The sequence below is a fragment of the Eulemur rufifrons genome, chromosome 24, assembly GCF_041146395.1.
Source record: "Eulemur rufifrons isolate Redbay chromosome 24, OSU_ERuf_1, whole genome shotgun sequence".
In the NCBI taxonomy this organism is placed as follows: Eukaryota; Metazoa; Chordata; class Mammalia; order Primates; family Lemuridae; genus Eulemur; species Eulemur rufifrons.
This window is the reverse complement of record NC_091006.1, coordinates 10,560,309-10,573,998: the sequence shown is the minus strand read 5'-3', so window position 1 is coordinate 10,573,998 and position 13,690 is coordinate 10,560,309. Positions and strand designations below refer to the sequence as shown.

At 56.1% G+C, this 13,690-nt stretch overlaps 1 protein-coding gene across 3 annotated transcripts; it reads right to left on the bottom strand.

Annotated features, from left to right (window-relative positions):
- Window positions 1-2,996: 2,996 nt before the first annotated feature.
- Window positions 2,997-12,027, bottom strand: GIPR (gastric inhibitory polypeptide receptor). 3 transcript variants are annotated; one of them, XM_069457840.1, is made up of 14 exons: window positions 11,951-12,027; window positions 10,813-10,930; window positions 10,327-10,426; window positions 9,666-9,773; window positions 9,048-9,151; window positions 8,051-8,154; window positions 7,715-7,859; window positions 6,769-6,928; window positions 6,497-6,557; window positions 6,096-6,165; window positions 5,881-5,969; window positions 5,651-5,789; window positions 3,674-3,715; window positions 2,997-3,589 (listed from the first exon to the last, which is right to left on the bottom strand). In XM_069457840.1, the coding sequence occupies exons 2-14, from the start codon at window positions 10,885-10,887 to the stop codon at window positions 3,383-3,385; spliced, it is 1,404 nt and encodes a 467-aa protein (XP_069313941.1). In that variant the 5' UTR covers window positions 10,888-10,930; window positions 11,951-12,027; the 3' UTR covers window positions 2,997-3,382. The 3 variants fall into 3 exon arrangements, with proteins under 3 accessions (XP_069313941.1, XP_069313942.1, XP_069313939.1); XM_069457841.1 differs by lacking the exon at window positions 9,666-9,773; XM_069457838.1 differs by lacking the exon at window positions 11,951-12,027 and having other exon boundaries at window positions 3,383-3,715; window positions 10,813-10,887.
- Between the last annotated feature and the right edge of the window lie 1,663 nt (window positions 12,028-13,690).

The following is a 13,690-nucleotide window of genomic DNA, read 5'->3' as shown; positions in this document are numbered from 1 at the left end:
AAATCTGCCTGTTCCCAGGGCCTCGTGAGTGGGGCGGACTCAGGAAGGAGGGGAGGCAGCTGGGTGTAGGGCTGAACACTGGGACCAGGAACCCCGAGCAGGTGACGAGGCCCCAGCTCTGCCCCATCCAGGCCTCCCTTTCCCCACGTGCGAAGTGAATAGGTTGGGCTGAAATGATCTCTCATTTGTGATGCTGGAGGAAGTGTCAGCTTTCTTCTATCTTAATTACTTTCTCCGTCAGCATACATCCCCCAAGTGTCTCCTCTGCGCCCGGCCCTGTGTTGCAATGCTGGGGACACAGGCACGCCCAGGAGAGCCCCTGACCTGCGCTCATGGGCAGGAGTAGATGAGCACTGAAAGCAGTCAGTACCCAAACACTGCTAGCGATCGTGGCTAACACCTGAGCTCTTCAGGTGCCAGACTCAACACTTCAGACATCCTCCTGACATCTCTGAGGCAGGCCTGTTAATTTATGACCTCCGTTTTCCAGAAGAAGAAACTGAGGCACACAGAGGTAATGTCACTTCCCAGGGGTACCCAGCCAGGAAGTGGTGATGCTGTGATTCAAACCCACCCCCTTCTGAGCCTGTGGCTTAAACCCTAGTTCTGCTGCCCCTCAAAGTCAGCTCAATAACCCTTAAGAGGAATTCTCTGACAAATGCAGGGAGATTGAGGTGGGAAAGGGAGGCCTTCTGTATTGTGGGTGGATTAAGTATCCCTGTCTTATTCTGACATGCATAGTAACCTTCCCCCGCCTTGTCTCTTTGTCACTGCCTGTATCTCTGCCCTCTGGATATAGCGAAACACCAGGCACAGGTGGGTGGCAGGCCTGCGAACCTAATGAGATGTTCGGACACTCTGAGCTGTGAAAGGCACGGCCTGAGTTAGCCTGTGAGCCCATTAGTGGCAGGGCTGGGACCCTGCAGCAGGGAGAAGGCCTGACACACACAGGGTGACGGCTGTGAGGTTATAAATGCATGCATTTACCACATCTACTTGGAATAGCCACCCGTGTGGCAGATAATAGAGCTATCCCATTTTATAGATGAGACATCTGAGGCCCAGAGAGGCTAAGTGATTTGCCCAGGGTCACGCAGTTAGGAACAATGGAGCCGCATCCAAACCCAGGGAGCCAGGTCCTCATGAACAGTCTTTATTGTCAGGGAGCAGGGTGGAGCTACAATAGCGTCATCTGTAAGTCGGGGCAGTGGTGCTGCCACAGGAGGTCACTCCTGGGATTTGGTTCTTAGGCAGGAGCGGAAACAGTCCTTAGGCAGGACTGGAGTCACAGTCCTGGGTTCGAATCCTGCCCTGCCTCCCTCTGGTTGTTGACTGGCAAATGGAAATTGGTTTCCCTGCCTTGCAGGTTGGCCTCAAAGATTCTAGTCCTGGCATGGTCTAATTTCCTTTCTCATCTCTTCACCCACCCCGCTGCCCCAAATGGTTTTTATTTGCGGAGGAGTTGGGAATGTTCCCCAATTCACACAGCTAGTAAGTAGCCAAACTTAGTTCAAGTTAGTTGAACTAACTTGAACTTAGTTCAAACTAAGATAAGAACCAGGCTGGTTCCTACTTTACTATTCCTATACTACCTTTCTAGAGAAGCAGCCCTCAAAAAGTTTGGCAGGTGTGCATACGCGCACACACACAGGCTTGTCATTTTACATGTAACATTGCCAGTCGGGAATTCTCGTAGGCGGGGGGACAGTGGCAGCATGGTGTCCCTGTTTTCTTGTGGCAACACATGGCGGAAGTTGAGCAAGGCCCCCACAAGCCCCCACCCAGCCATGCAGCCCCCTACCCCGTCATTTCCCGTTGTGGCCTGGCCAAGAAGATTCTCCCACTCCAGAAAGAAAAAAAGCAAGTGTTTCTCATGCTTTATTTACAAGGGCTCTGCCCTAAGGCCCCCAACCCACCGAAACCACAAGGTGGTGGGCGGCAGTAGGGCCCCAAGCTTGAAAAGGCTGAGTTCAGCTATGGGCACATCTGCCCAGGGAAAATACTTAACAACACCCAGGTACTAACTGAGTCTGTGTGTGTTTATGTGGAGGAAGGATTTAGGAGTGAGGGTCTTGCGTGTGTACAAGTGGTCCAGCCACAATGGGGCTATCAGCTTCCCCCCTAACTCTCCCAGTTCCCAGGGGCCACCCATCTTAGGAGACCTGCGTCCTCACTCCCCAGTTAGCAGTGGTCCTGGCTACTCCGGATAGAAGGTTTCAGCTCCAAGGCCTGCCTTTAGATGCCTGTCGTTCTATCTACGTGCCAAGTCCTTGTCTCTGGATCCCAGTGGCTCTCGCATTTCTAGCTCCAGCTCTCACCTCTCGAGAGAACTGCAGACCCTTTTACCCAGCTCCCTTGAGTATCCATCCTACAGGCACTGGCATCTTAACTGTCCAAAGAGCACTCTTGGTTCTCCCCACCCTGAGCCCAATTTCGCCATCTTTCTGCACCGTTCCAAACCAAGGAGGCTTCCTTGACTTCTCTCTTTGCGGCACGTTCTTCGTGCGATCCACAGCAAAATCCTCACAGCTCTACGTTTAAAGTATCTCCAGAATCCAACTACTTCACACCGCTGGTGGCCTCCATCCTGGTCCAGCCACTGTCACTTCCTGCCTGCAGCCCCCTCCTCACTGGGCTCCCAGCTTCCACTCCTGTCCCTGGTAATCTGTTCCCCTACAGCAGCAGTCCCTAAACTTTTTGGCATTGGGGACAGGTTTCATGGAAGACATTTTTTCCATGGACTGGGGAGTAGGATGGGGGGGGGGGATGGCGAATGATGGGGAGTGGCTGTAAATACAGATGAAGCTTCCCTCACTCAGCTGACCACTCACCTCCTGCTGGGGGGTGGCTGGGAGCAGGGGTTGGGGACCACAGCTTTACAGGACAGGCAGATGCATCTGTTTAAAACATTAGCCAGAGACCTTCCTGCTAAGAATCTTCAGTGCATCTGGAATTAAATCCCAACTCTTGTGCTTCTGCCTACTTCTCTCTCTCTATCCAGCCAAGGCCAAGCTCCTTCCTGCCCCAGGGCCTTTGCATATGTTATTTCTTCTGCCTAGAATCTTATCCTCCAATTCTTACCAAAGTTGTCTCTTTCACCTCTTTCAGGTATGCTTTAAATGTCACCTCCTGAGAGATGGCCTCCCAGACCACCCTAGCCCCCCTCCCAATTTCCCTTCATAAGCCATTCCATAGCATGTGTGTAACTTGATGTTTGTGGTCATCTGTTTCCTCCCCCTCCATTGTGATCTCCAGGGGGGCAGGAAACTTGTTTTCCTGTTTCCTTCTCCCCCATTTCCCCAGAGTCCCCTACACTGGGCCTGGCACACAGTAGGCACTCAATAAATACATGCTAACTGAACGGACTCAGGAATCCCGCTACCTAGCAGTAACTTTCCAACACCCGGCTGGCCTCATCCCCATGCCCTGGGAGGATCCCTGAGGACAAGGCGCGGCCAGTGGGGACCTCGCCTGGGCCCGAGCCCGAGGGCAGGGCCCGGGAGGCACGCTCCGGGAGCTGGCGCTGCTTCTCGCCAAGGCTGTGGCGCAGGCGGCAGTGGTGCCAGGCGCGGCGGATCTCCGACTGCACCTGCAACAGGATGGCGCTCAGAGGCGGCGCCGTTCCCCGCGCGGCCGCCAGAGGGCGCGGGCGGCGGGCCAGAGCTCTTCCTACCTCCTTGTTGATGAAGCAGTAGAGGACGCTGACCAGGAAGCCCTGCCGGAGGAGGCGCGAGGGTTAAATCCGGGTGAGGGCAGGATTGTAACCACACTCTTAACGACCTTGAACCCCCGCCAGGCCCCAAAACACCCAAGCTGCCGCCACCTTGGTCCCAGACTATTGCGATCACCTCACGGGGGGGGGGGGGGGGGGGTCGTCGTCGAGGGGACGGTTTAAACACCTTGCCCCGAAGGTAGGACCGGCTCCCCACTTTCCCACTTGGGCAAGCTGCTTAACCCCTCTGTGCCTCAGTTTCTTCATCTGGAAAATGGAGCAGTAATACAGTGGTGGTTGTGAGAATTGAGGTATTAACATGCAAGAAGCTGTAGTGCCTGGCACACAGAACTTTTTTCTTAATCTTATTTTATCGTATACCATTAATTATGAACAATTAATTTTATATCTGCATAAATTTATATATGTTCTACATCTAAATTTAAATAAATATAAAAATGTATTTCTATTTTATAATTAATTAATAGAAATCAATTATGTATATGTACTATTATTAAGACACTAATCTTAGTATTATTTTCCATGATGCTGTTAAAATCTAACTCAGATCACATCCCTCTGCCCAGAACCTTCCCATGGCTCCTGCTTGGAACAGAGAAAAAGCTGAAGTCCTCACCTGGTCCTGGAGGCCCCTCAGCTCTCTGTCCTCACCCCACCCCCCTGTACCCCATGCCTACTGGCCTGTATGCTCAGGCACGCTGGCCTTCATCACAGGCTACTCTTCTGCCTCAGGGATTTTTTTTTTTTAACAGAGTCTCACTCTGTTGTCCGGGCTAGAGTGAGTGCCGTGGCGTCAGCCTAGCTCACAGCAACCTCAAACTCCTGGGCTTAAGCGATCCTCCTGCCTCAGCCTCCCGAGTAGCTGGGACTACACGCATGTGCCACCGTGCCCGGCTAATTTTTTCTATATATATTTTTAGTTGGCCAGATAATTTCTTTCTATTTTTAGTAGAGATGGGGTCTCGCTCTTGCTCAGGCTGGTCTCGAACTCCTGACCTCGAGTGATCCACCCGCCTCGGCCTCCCAGAGTGCTAGGATTACAGGCGTGAGCCACCGTGCCCAGCTGCCTCAGGGATCTTGCATTTGGTGTTTCTCTTCCTGGAACATTTTCTCCAAACTTGTGCCTGGCATATCCCCTCACCTTCCTCAGGTCTGTGCTCCAGTGTGTCCTCAGGGTGGCCTTCCCTGATCCCCTGGCTAAAACAGCAACCCCACCCTTCCTTGGACACCACTCACCTCTCTTTTCTTGCTTTCTCCCCCTTTAGGCACATCTCACCATCTGATGTTCTGCATGTTTCACTTATTAGTGGGTTGAGTGTCTGTCTCTCCCACTAGAGTAGGGGGGCCGTTTGGCTCTTGGCCATATCCCCACGATAAGCCTGGAAGACTACTTAGTACATGTACGTGCTCAGTAATTTTTTTGCTGAATTTAATGAATGAATGGGCTTGTAAGCTGAGACTGGTATTGTCCCCACTTTAGAGATGAGGAAACTGAGGCCCAGGAAGGTGAAGCAGGGTGGGGACCAGGATAAGGCAAGCAAGTGCAGGGAATGAGCACCTCCTTAAATTCTGTGCCTTAGACACCTCATTTGCCTTTCCCTAGCCCCAAGCCTGAGGTGACAGCCACACCGCTGGCAAGTGACAGAATCTGAATTTGGCCCCGGCTGTGTGCAGCATCAGAACGTCACTGTTCACCAGGAGGCAGTACTCCTGGGCTACCCAGTCTCCCTCCTGCTCCCTGCTGCTTCCCCAGCCCAGGACGGCCCTCGCTCAGTATTGTGTGTGGCACGAACAGAACCCCATCTTCACACCGCATTCAGTGTCTGTGCCAGAGGATGACAGTAGCCCTCATGACTGGGGGGCGGGGGAAGGAGGGCCCCACGTGGAAGGTGTAGCCCCTGCCCGCTGCCTGAGCACCTGGAAGGAACTTAGGAAGATCTCAAAGCCGATCTTGGCAAAACGCAGGGCACCCCGAGCCTGTTCCTCTGTCAACGGAGCAAACACCACCTCGTGGACACCCAGCAGGGGCACCAGCGTCAGCGTTGAGCGAGCCAACCTGGGGAGAGAGAGCAGCAGTGGACCTGCAGTCCTGGGTCCCCCGACTCGCACCTGGCCCTTTCCCCTCTGTCCCCACTGCCGGCCCTCACCTCAGCCGGTAGTCTGGGCAGCGCATCTGCTGTGTCCTCAGCTTAGACAAAAGGATGCCAAGAATGCGGATAAAGATGAGGAAGTTAATCTACGGGGAGAGACAGAAGTTGAACCAGCAGCTCCCATTCTGGTGGGGGAGGGCAGAAGATGGCACCCCGCTTCCCAGAATGGAAAATCCCTGAGGACAGCCTGGAGGAGGCAGGGCCGACCCTACCAAGATGGTCGTGAGAATAGGGGTGCGTATGATCCACCAAATGGCCTTGACTTCGTTTCGCTCCCAGCACCTGTGGGGGGCGGGATAGGGCTAAGAGACAGAAAACCTCTAGACTCACTGGATCATGCACATAAACTGGCCAGGCTCCGCCCACTTTCCTTAAGACCACACGCACATTTCTTAAAGCCCCGCCCATCCGTTACTAGCAAGGCCCCACCCCATGCCCCCTTGCCAGTAGTTCTCCAACACCTTTTCAAGCTCCCCATTCCTTTAGACCCCGCCCACATTCCCCCCAATCCCTGAGTTGCCATGAGACCCGGCCCACGTTTCCATCACAACCCGCCCAAGTCCCTCAAAGCTCCGCCCACCTCCCCGGCCCCGCCCCAGACCCTGCAACTCACTGCGTGTTCTCGTGCAGGTACCTGACGATCACCCAGGGAATGACGAAAAGCGTGGGGGCCCCTGTGCAGACCCCGACCCCGCCCCCCCACCCCGCCGCAGCTGTCAGCACGCGCACGGGCCCCGCCAGGCCCAAGACCCGCGGAATTCCTCTGTCGGGGTGGGGAGGCAGAAGCCTAGAGGGTGGAGGAGACCCCCTGAGGTAGAACAGCAGCAGGGCAGCTGGGGGAGCCGAGGCGCGCTGGGCTGGGTGGGGGACGGGGTCGGGGCTCACCCCAGCCAAGGAGCAGGTAGCAGCGGAAGTAGTCCTCCTCGGAGCTTCCCATGAGCACCAGGAGGCTGTGCAGGTAGACACCCTCCACCAGCAGCCACGTGTAGTTGGCACCCACGCAGTACTGGGTCACGATCTGGGCTGTGCGGCAGGCAGCTAGGGCCTAGGGAGGCCCAGACAGAAGGAGGGGGCAATCAGGGCTGCTGGGGTGTCCCCAAGCCTTCCCCTGCCTGACACCCCTTCATCCCTATCTCTTGCCATCGAATGTTCTCCCACATCTGTGTCTCCAGGACATGGGATCTGTGGTTGCTTTCTTTCACCCTTTCTCGTTCCCTATATGGACTCTCCCACCCTGACCCCCTTTACAGTTTGTGTCTTCTATCATGCCAACAGAGTTCCCCCTAGGCCCCCCAAATATGGCCTCTGTCACCCCGGCTCCTTCTAAGAACTGAACTCTCCTGCCAGCCTATGGACTCTCTCACCCCATGACTTCTTAACAATTGGTATGGCCCAACTTGCAGCCAGATAGTTCTTCCCACTTCTGCTGCCAGCTGCTTGTCTCTCCTGCCCTGTCTCCCAGTAACAAATTGCTACTTACCACATCCCCCGCCGCCCCCCCGCCCTCCCCCCCCCACCAGTTAGTTTCTCCCATCCTGTCACCGCCTCACCTCCAGCAGGTGGATTCTCTCATTGGTGGAAAAGACCAATGATGGATGAGACAAAAAGGGACAGGGATGAGGGGATGGAAAATTCTAGTAAAGGGGGGATGGGCTGGGAGAGTTCAATGATGGGAGAGGCTGAGTTGGGAAGGTCCCCCTCCAAATGGGTCTGGAGGGGTCAAGAGAGATAAACTGTTGACAGTGTAGGAGGGAGTAAGTGGATTGGAAACTTCCTGGTCCCACCAGAGAAGGCAGATTCCCCTTTGGAGGGACAGAAGGAGGATGCGCACCTGGTTCCACAGCGTAGGGGCCTGGTCCCCAGGGTAGGGGCCAGGTGGAGGTAGCAGACGGTCTCGGGTGAGGATGGCTGCCGCCCGCAGCATGAAAGACGTGAACAGGTTGATGTGGATGTAGTTTCGAGTGCAGCGTAGCCGCCTGGGAGATTTGGGAGGCAGTCTGGGGACCTCTGGAGAGCTGTCCTCAGCCACATAGAGCCCCTTTAGCTCTCTCCAGCCCTTCCCGCAGAAGCACCAGTGGATGCTTGGAGTAGGTGACCACCCCATCTTATTGGACAAGTGACTGAGCCCCATGTCTCTGCTGCCACCACTCAGGACTGGGGGTCCCACCTGAAGAAACTCAAGATGAGCAGGGCTAGCAGCAGCGTGGCAAGGGACAGGGAGTAGCCGATGGTATACACCACCTGGAGCCGCTCCAAGATCAGCTTTTGGTCCTGGTGGGGGCAAGGAGGGCAGGGGAACAAGGCTCAGCCCTTCCCCCAGGCCCAGAGAGAGGCTGGAAGGACACCTGCTCCTTGTTTCTGCCCAGCACCCTAATTTTCTCTTGGGAACCACCCACCCTTGTTTGAGTGCAGCTGACTCCACCCTCGAGCTCCAGAGCTAGGCATATGACCAGCCAACCAGAGCATTCTACCTAACACCCCCCACCCCACCCCCACACTTCAATCCTGGACATTATGGGAGAGTTATTGAGAACAAAGATCAGTCTTCCACAATGATGGTTGGTTGGTAGGATGTGACCATGATGCCAATGAGGACCACATTTTCTACCCCACAGAAAAGATGAGACCAGTGCAGAGAAAACAGAGGCACAGCATGGTGACAGATAGAGAGAGATTCCTGACCACATCATTTGAGCACCTAGATCTTTCTATACCTGAAGCTGAAGCTGTTGCCTTATACTTTTTTTCTTTTTTTGAGACAGAGTCTTGCTCCGTCGCCCTGGCTAGAGTGCTGTGGCATCAGCCTAGCTCACAGCAACCTCAGACTCCTGGGCTCAAGCAATCCTCCTGCCTCAGCCTCCCAAGTAGCTGGGACTACAGGTGTGTGCCACAATACCCGGTTAATTTTTCTATTTTTGGTAGAGATGGGGGTCTCGCTCTTGCTCAGACTGGTCTCAAACTCCTGACCTCAACCGATCCTCTTGCCTCGGCTGTTGCCTTATATTTTCAATCAAACAAGCCAATACATTTCTTTTTTTCTGCTGTAAGCAAGGCTGAGTTGGGTTTCTATCTTGCAACCCCGAGTCCTGAGCAGGCTCAGCCTGAGGTTCCTGCCTTCCACCTCTGCCTGGACATCCTAACCTGAATCCCTCACCTCTTCTTACCTGAAAGGACCCATTCTTCTCTGGGTTCTCACACTGGGTATGGTCTCTCCAAGGTCCCCACTGGCCATCACTGCCACATTGGCGGAGGACAAAGCCTGCAGCCACTGTGGGGAAACAAGCGAGGGAGGGGATCAGAGGCACAGAGAAAAAGAGGAAGATAGAAAGAAAAACTGTGAGACAAAGGCAGAGAGAGAGCCAAAGTGATGATTTATGACGGTAATGGTAAACCCTTATAAAGCAGTTTACATATATTCATTAATTTAACATTCATACAGGCCTACAGATGGGAAAATTGAAGCACAAAGAAGTTAAATAAACTGTCCAAGACTACATAGCCAGTTAGGCCAGGAAGACCCAGACATCTAGAGACAGACTCAGGAAAAGGAGAGAAAATAAGACCCCGTCGTCCCACAGAGAGAAACGGAGACAGAGAAGCAGCATTATTTGAGAGCCAAGGTTGGCTGGACGGACGGAGAAACCCAGCCTGATAGAACGGACCAGGGGACAAAGAGGAGCAGGAGAGGGATGTAGGTGAGCTGCGGGGGGAGTGGTGTCTGGGGACAAAAGTTAGGAGCTGTTTGTGTCTGGGGAGGACTTGGGGTCCAGGGAGCACCTCACCGTGGCGGTGCCAGGGCAGGTACCAAGGGCAGGAGGCACGGGCAGTGGCGTTGGGTGTAGCAGAGTCCCAGCAGACGTACATATCGAAGGACCCGTTACAGGCGAGGCCTGCAGGTGTGCATGGGGCCAGACACCGAATGGACCTACTGCGATACGGGCCCAGCGCCTCTCCACCTCCCACACGCCAGCCCTGCTCTGGCCCCGCCCACCAGGGGCGGGCCCCGCCCTGGCTCTGCCACAAGCCCCTCCCACCAGCCCCTCAAGGCCCCGCCCATCCCCTCCAGCCCCACTCTGGGCTCCTCCCACCGGCATGTCCGGGTCCCTGATTCTTCCAGTCCAGAAAGGCTCTTCCCAGACTCCACCCCAAACCCCGCCCCCTTCATGGTCAGCTCCATGCAGGCCCCGCCCAGTCTTCTCCCATTTCCAGCTTGTTCCCAGGCCTCTCCCACTAATCGTGGTCCCATCCCAGTTCCTGCCACGCTCAGCTCTAGGTCCTTCCCACGGAGGCCAACTCCCCAACCCCCCGGGGTCTCCCCTATCCAGGGCACAGCAACCACAGATCCCGCCCCACTCAGGCCCCGCCCCCAGCCCCAGGCCCCGCCTCCGCCCGCCCCTCTCTGCCGCAACTCCTCCCCTTCGTCCCCCGCCCGTCTGGTCACACCTGAGGGTGGCTCCGCGGCCTCTAAGGTCTCCCGGCACTCCCTGCGATACCGTTCCCAGCGCTGGTACAGCTCCCCGGCCGTGTGCCCCTCAGAGCCTGCCTAGGATAAGACAGAAGGGAGGACCCCCAGACCGACCCCCACCCCAGGCGGCTGGGTTCGTGTGGGCCAGAAACACCCCAGGGAGACTTCGAGGAGCTGTCCCTTTTTGCTCGGGAGTCTTGGAAACCTCTTCGAAGTCTTGGGGGGTGCCTAGAAGCCACCAAGGGAGTTGCTATGAGGGAGTGAAAACCCTCAGGAACATTGGGGAGGGTGTGGCTGGAAGTCAGGAAGATTTGTGCGGGAAAGAAGGACGGGGAGCAACCATTAAAACTTGAATCTGGGCACGCGGGGCAGTCTTAAAACTCTCTTTGAGGAGAGAGGAGACTGAAAACCGTCCCTAGACCTCCCTCCAGGCCTTGAACTCCTGTGGCTCCTGGAATCCTCACCTCCGCCCTCCGGAGCAGCAGCCCGGACAGCGACAGCAGCCGCAGCAGCAGCCGCAGGGGCGGAGAGCTCGGCATCGTGGGGGCTGCGAAGGCTCTGGTCCCGCAGGGGCAGTAGGGCCTGGGGGGGGGGGGTCCCAGGGCAGAGTCAGCATCAGCACCTCTGTCCTCCCTGCAACTCCAACCCAATGCCCCCACTGCCCCCACGAGTGATTATTTGGGGCTAGGGGGGAAGTAGGGGGGAGGTGTGAGGAGTGGGCGGGGCCTCCGGGGTGGGTGGGGCCGAGATCAGCTGCGTGCTTCCCGCCCCCCCATTGTTGCTGGGGCAGCAGCGGTGGAAGGGGGGGGTGTTTGCTGAGCGGGCTGTTGCCCTAGAGCTGCGCACACCGCACACCCGGAGTGTGACACTGAGACCTAGAGAGTCCGGGGAACCTGGGAACCGCCTTTGAGAGGAAGGAGTAGAAACCATCAGCCTAGCCGGGAGGGGAGCTTCAAACGCACAGCTGAGTTCCCACTCTCTGAGTCCAAAGGGTTTTCAAAGTGCAAATAGAAACCGGACCTTATAAAACTTTCCCCGCTGTGGATAAAGCCCCGAGTCAGTGGGACAGCCCTCTCCCAGCGTTCGAATATGTGGGGACTAGAGAGGCTCAGACCCCGGGTGGAGGTGTGCACAGCCCCAAATGCCTGGAAATCCATCGAATCCCCACCCGACCCCACGCCCGTCCCCTGGGCATCATGTAGAGAAAGAGGGAAGCAGGAGCAGGGAGGGTCAGACCAAGGCCCAGAAGGACAGACACGGAGTCAGAGACACAGGAGACAGAAGTACAGAGACTGAGCGACAGAACGAGACACACAGCAAGAGACCAGACACCAAAGGGCAGAGAAAGACAGAGACAGAAATGTGGGCTAGGAGACAAAGAGAAGACAGCAGCACAGAGATGGGGGGAAAGAGAGGTAGAAGTGATCTAGCAGCTAAAGGGAGATTGAGACATGGAGACAGAGACACCAAGAGACAGACAGAGACTAGAATAGACCGTGGGCACAGAGGGACAGAAAGCAGGGAAAGCATAGGCTGAGAAACAGAGTGACAGAGCGTCAGAGACGTGAGGGGGAGGGGGGGCAGGGATGTGGGGGCCCTCACCTGTTCCCAGTCCTGCTCCTGATCACTGGCTCCTGCCGCCCCTGCCTCCGCTGCTTCCACTGCCTCGCCTGGGCTCTGGGAGAGGTGACAGGCGCTGGCAGCCTGGGTGGTGGGAGGGGGCGGGGCCAGGGCGGGCCAGGGAACAGCTGGGGGGAGCTGGGGGCAGAGCCAGAGCAGAGCAAGGGGGCAGTCGTGTGAATATCACAGTCACTCAGGTGGGAGAGCAGTCGCGGACGCCCCACCAAGTGTGCACAATCTCTCAAGCTGTCCCACCCGCAGCCCCCTGGTCACAGACGGCTCTGTGCCACCTAGCCACTCACACACAGAGCCTCAGGCACTCAGTCATTCACGCAGTGCTACGCACAATCCCACACGCTGAGCCCCAGACAGGCACAGTCACAGAATCTCACACACTGTTACTCACACCGTCACACGTTCAGTCACAGTTGTACAATCCCACAATCACACCCAAACAGCCACGGTCTCTAACCCACAGGTTGGCAGTCATCCACGGTGACACGCAGCCGCATACCCGGGGTCGTGTGCTCCTACACACACACAGTAACACAATCGCAGCTTCCCATAGTCCCTATGACACTATCAACCACACAGACCTTTACACAATCACTAGGTCATGTCACAAACACTGTTTCCCCACTGGCCTGTGTGCCCTGGGGAGGACAGAGCCAGGGCATCTCGGCCACCACTGGGTCCCTGGCACTGTCCAGAGCACAGGCTGAAGGAATGATTGTCAATGAAATACATGTACACAGTTACATGGTTGTTCCTGCAGTCACACAATCCTTTCGTGACACAAGCTGAAAGTCGCACACAGCGTTATGCAACCACACCCATTAACACTCTTACACACTCACACACTTCACGTATTCACCCGGAGTCCACAGTCACATTCCAACACACACCCCCCAACTGTCCCTGAGACACATTCTGTCACCCTCACTCACAGTCACACCCAGTGAGTGGTCTACAGACAACTCTCCTCACGGTCCCACCCACGCTCACAAGTTGCACACACTCGGACACGTGTCGCACACACAATCCCATCTCCCACGGTCAAACGCAGTCACACAGGCGCACGCACCATCGTCCCACAATCACACACGAAACCGTAGCCTCGAGTGGTCTCATGGTCAGGCACCACTGGGTCACACACACTCTTACGATCTCTACTTCCAGGCTCTTCCTCTGCCCTAAATATGGGAACGTCTGTACGTGACAGGGAAGGCTTAGCACCCAGTCCCAGTTCCCAGCGCCTCGTCTCCCTTAACACAAACCATTGATTCATGCACATTAATCACACTATTAACATTCATGAGCACACACTCCCCTGGGACTGTAAGATAAGTGGGACAGAGGAGAGTCTGCCCATTTTGCAGAGGAGAAATTGAGGCCCCAGGAGGGGCAGGGAGTAAGTGGTGGCATGAGGTCCCCAGCAGAGGCTAGAAGGGAACCAGTGTAGGGGGAGGCGGGGGTCCCAGGTTCCCAGCCTCTGGCTGGCCTCCCTGCTCTCTGCCCCACATTCCTGGCGCCCTCTGGGTCCTGGGAAAGGCTCGGTTCAAGGAATGGGGTGGGGAATGGGGTGGGGAAGACGTCTGAGGTTGCGGGCACCTCTGGCAGAGGCTGGAGTTGGGAGGGAGTCTCTCCTTGGCCCCCAGAGGGCCCGGGGATCATTCCCCTGAGGAAGGGAGAGAGGAGGGAGGAGTAGGGAGGAGAGAGGCT

Coding starts and splice junctions, on each gene's coding strand:
- GIPR (XM_069457838.1), bottom strand. CDS start 10,887: ATGCCGAGCTCTCCGCCCCTGCGGCTGCTGCTGCGGCTGCTGTCGCTG. Junction 8,155..9,047: donor AGAAGAATGGGTCCTTTCAG/GTAAGAAGAGGT, acceptor TGCCCCCACCAG/GACCAAAAGCTGATCTTGGA. Junction 6,166..6,496: donor TACCTGCACGAGAACACGCA/GTGAGTTGCAGG, acceptor CGCCCCCCACAG/GTGCTGGGAGCGAAACGAAG.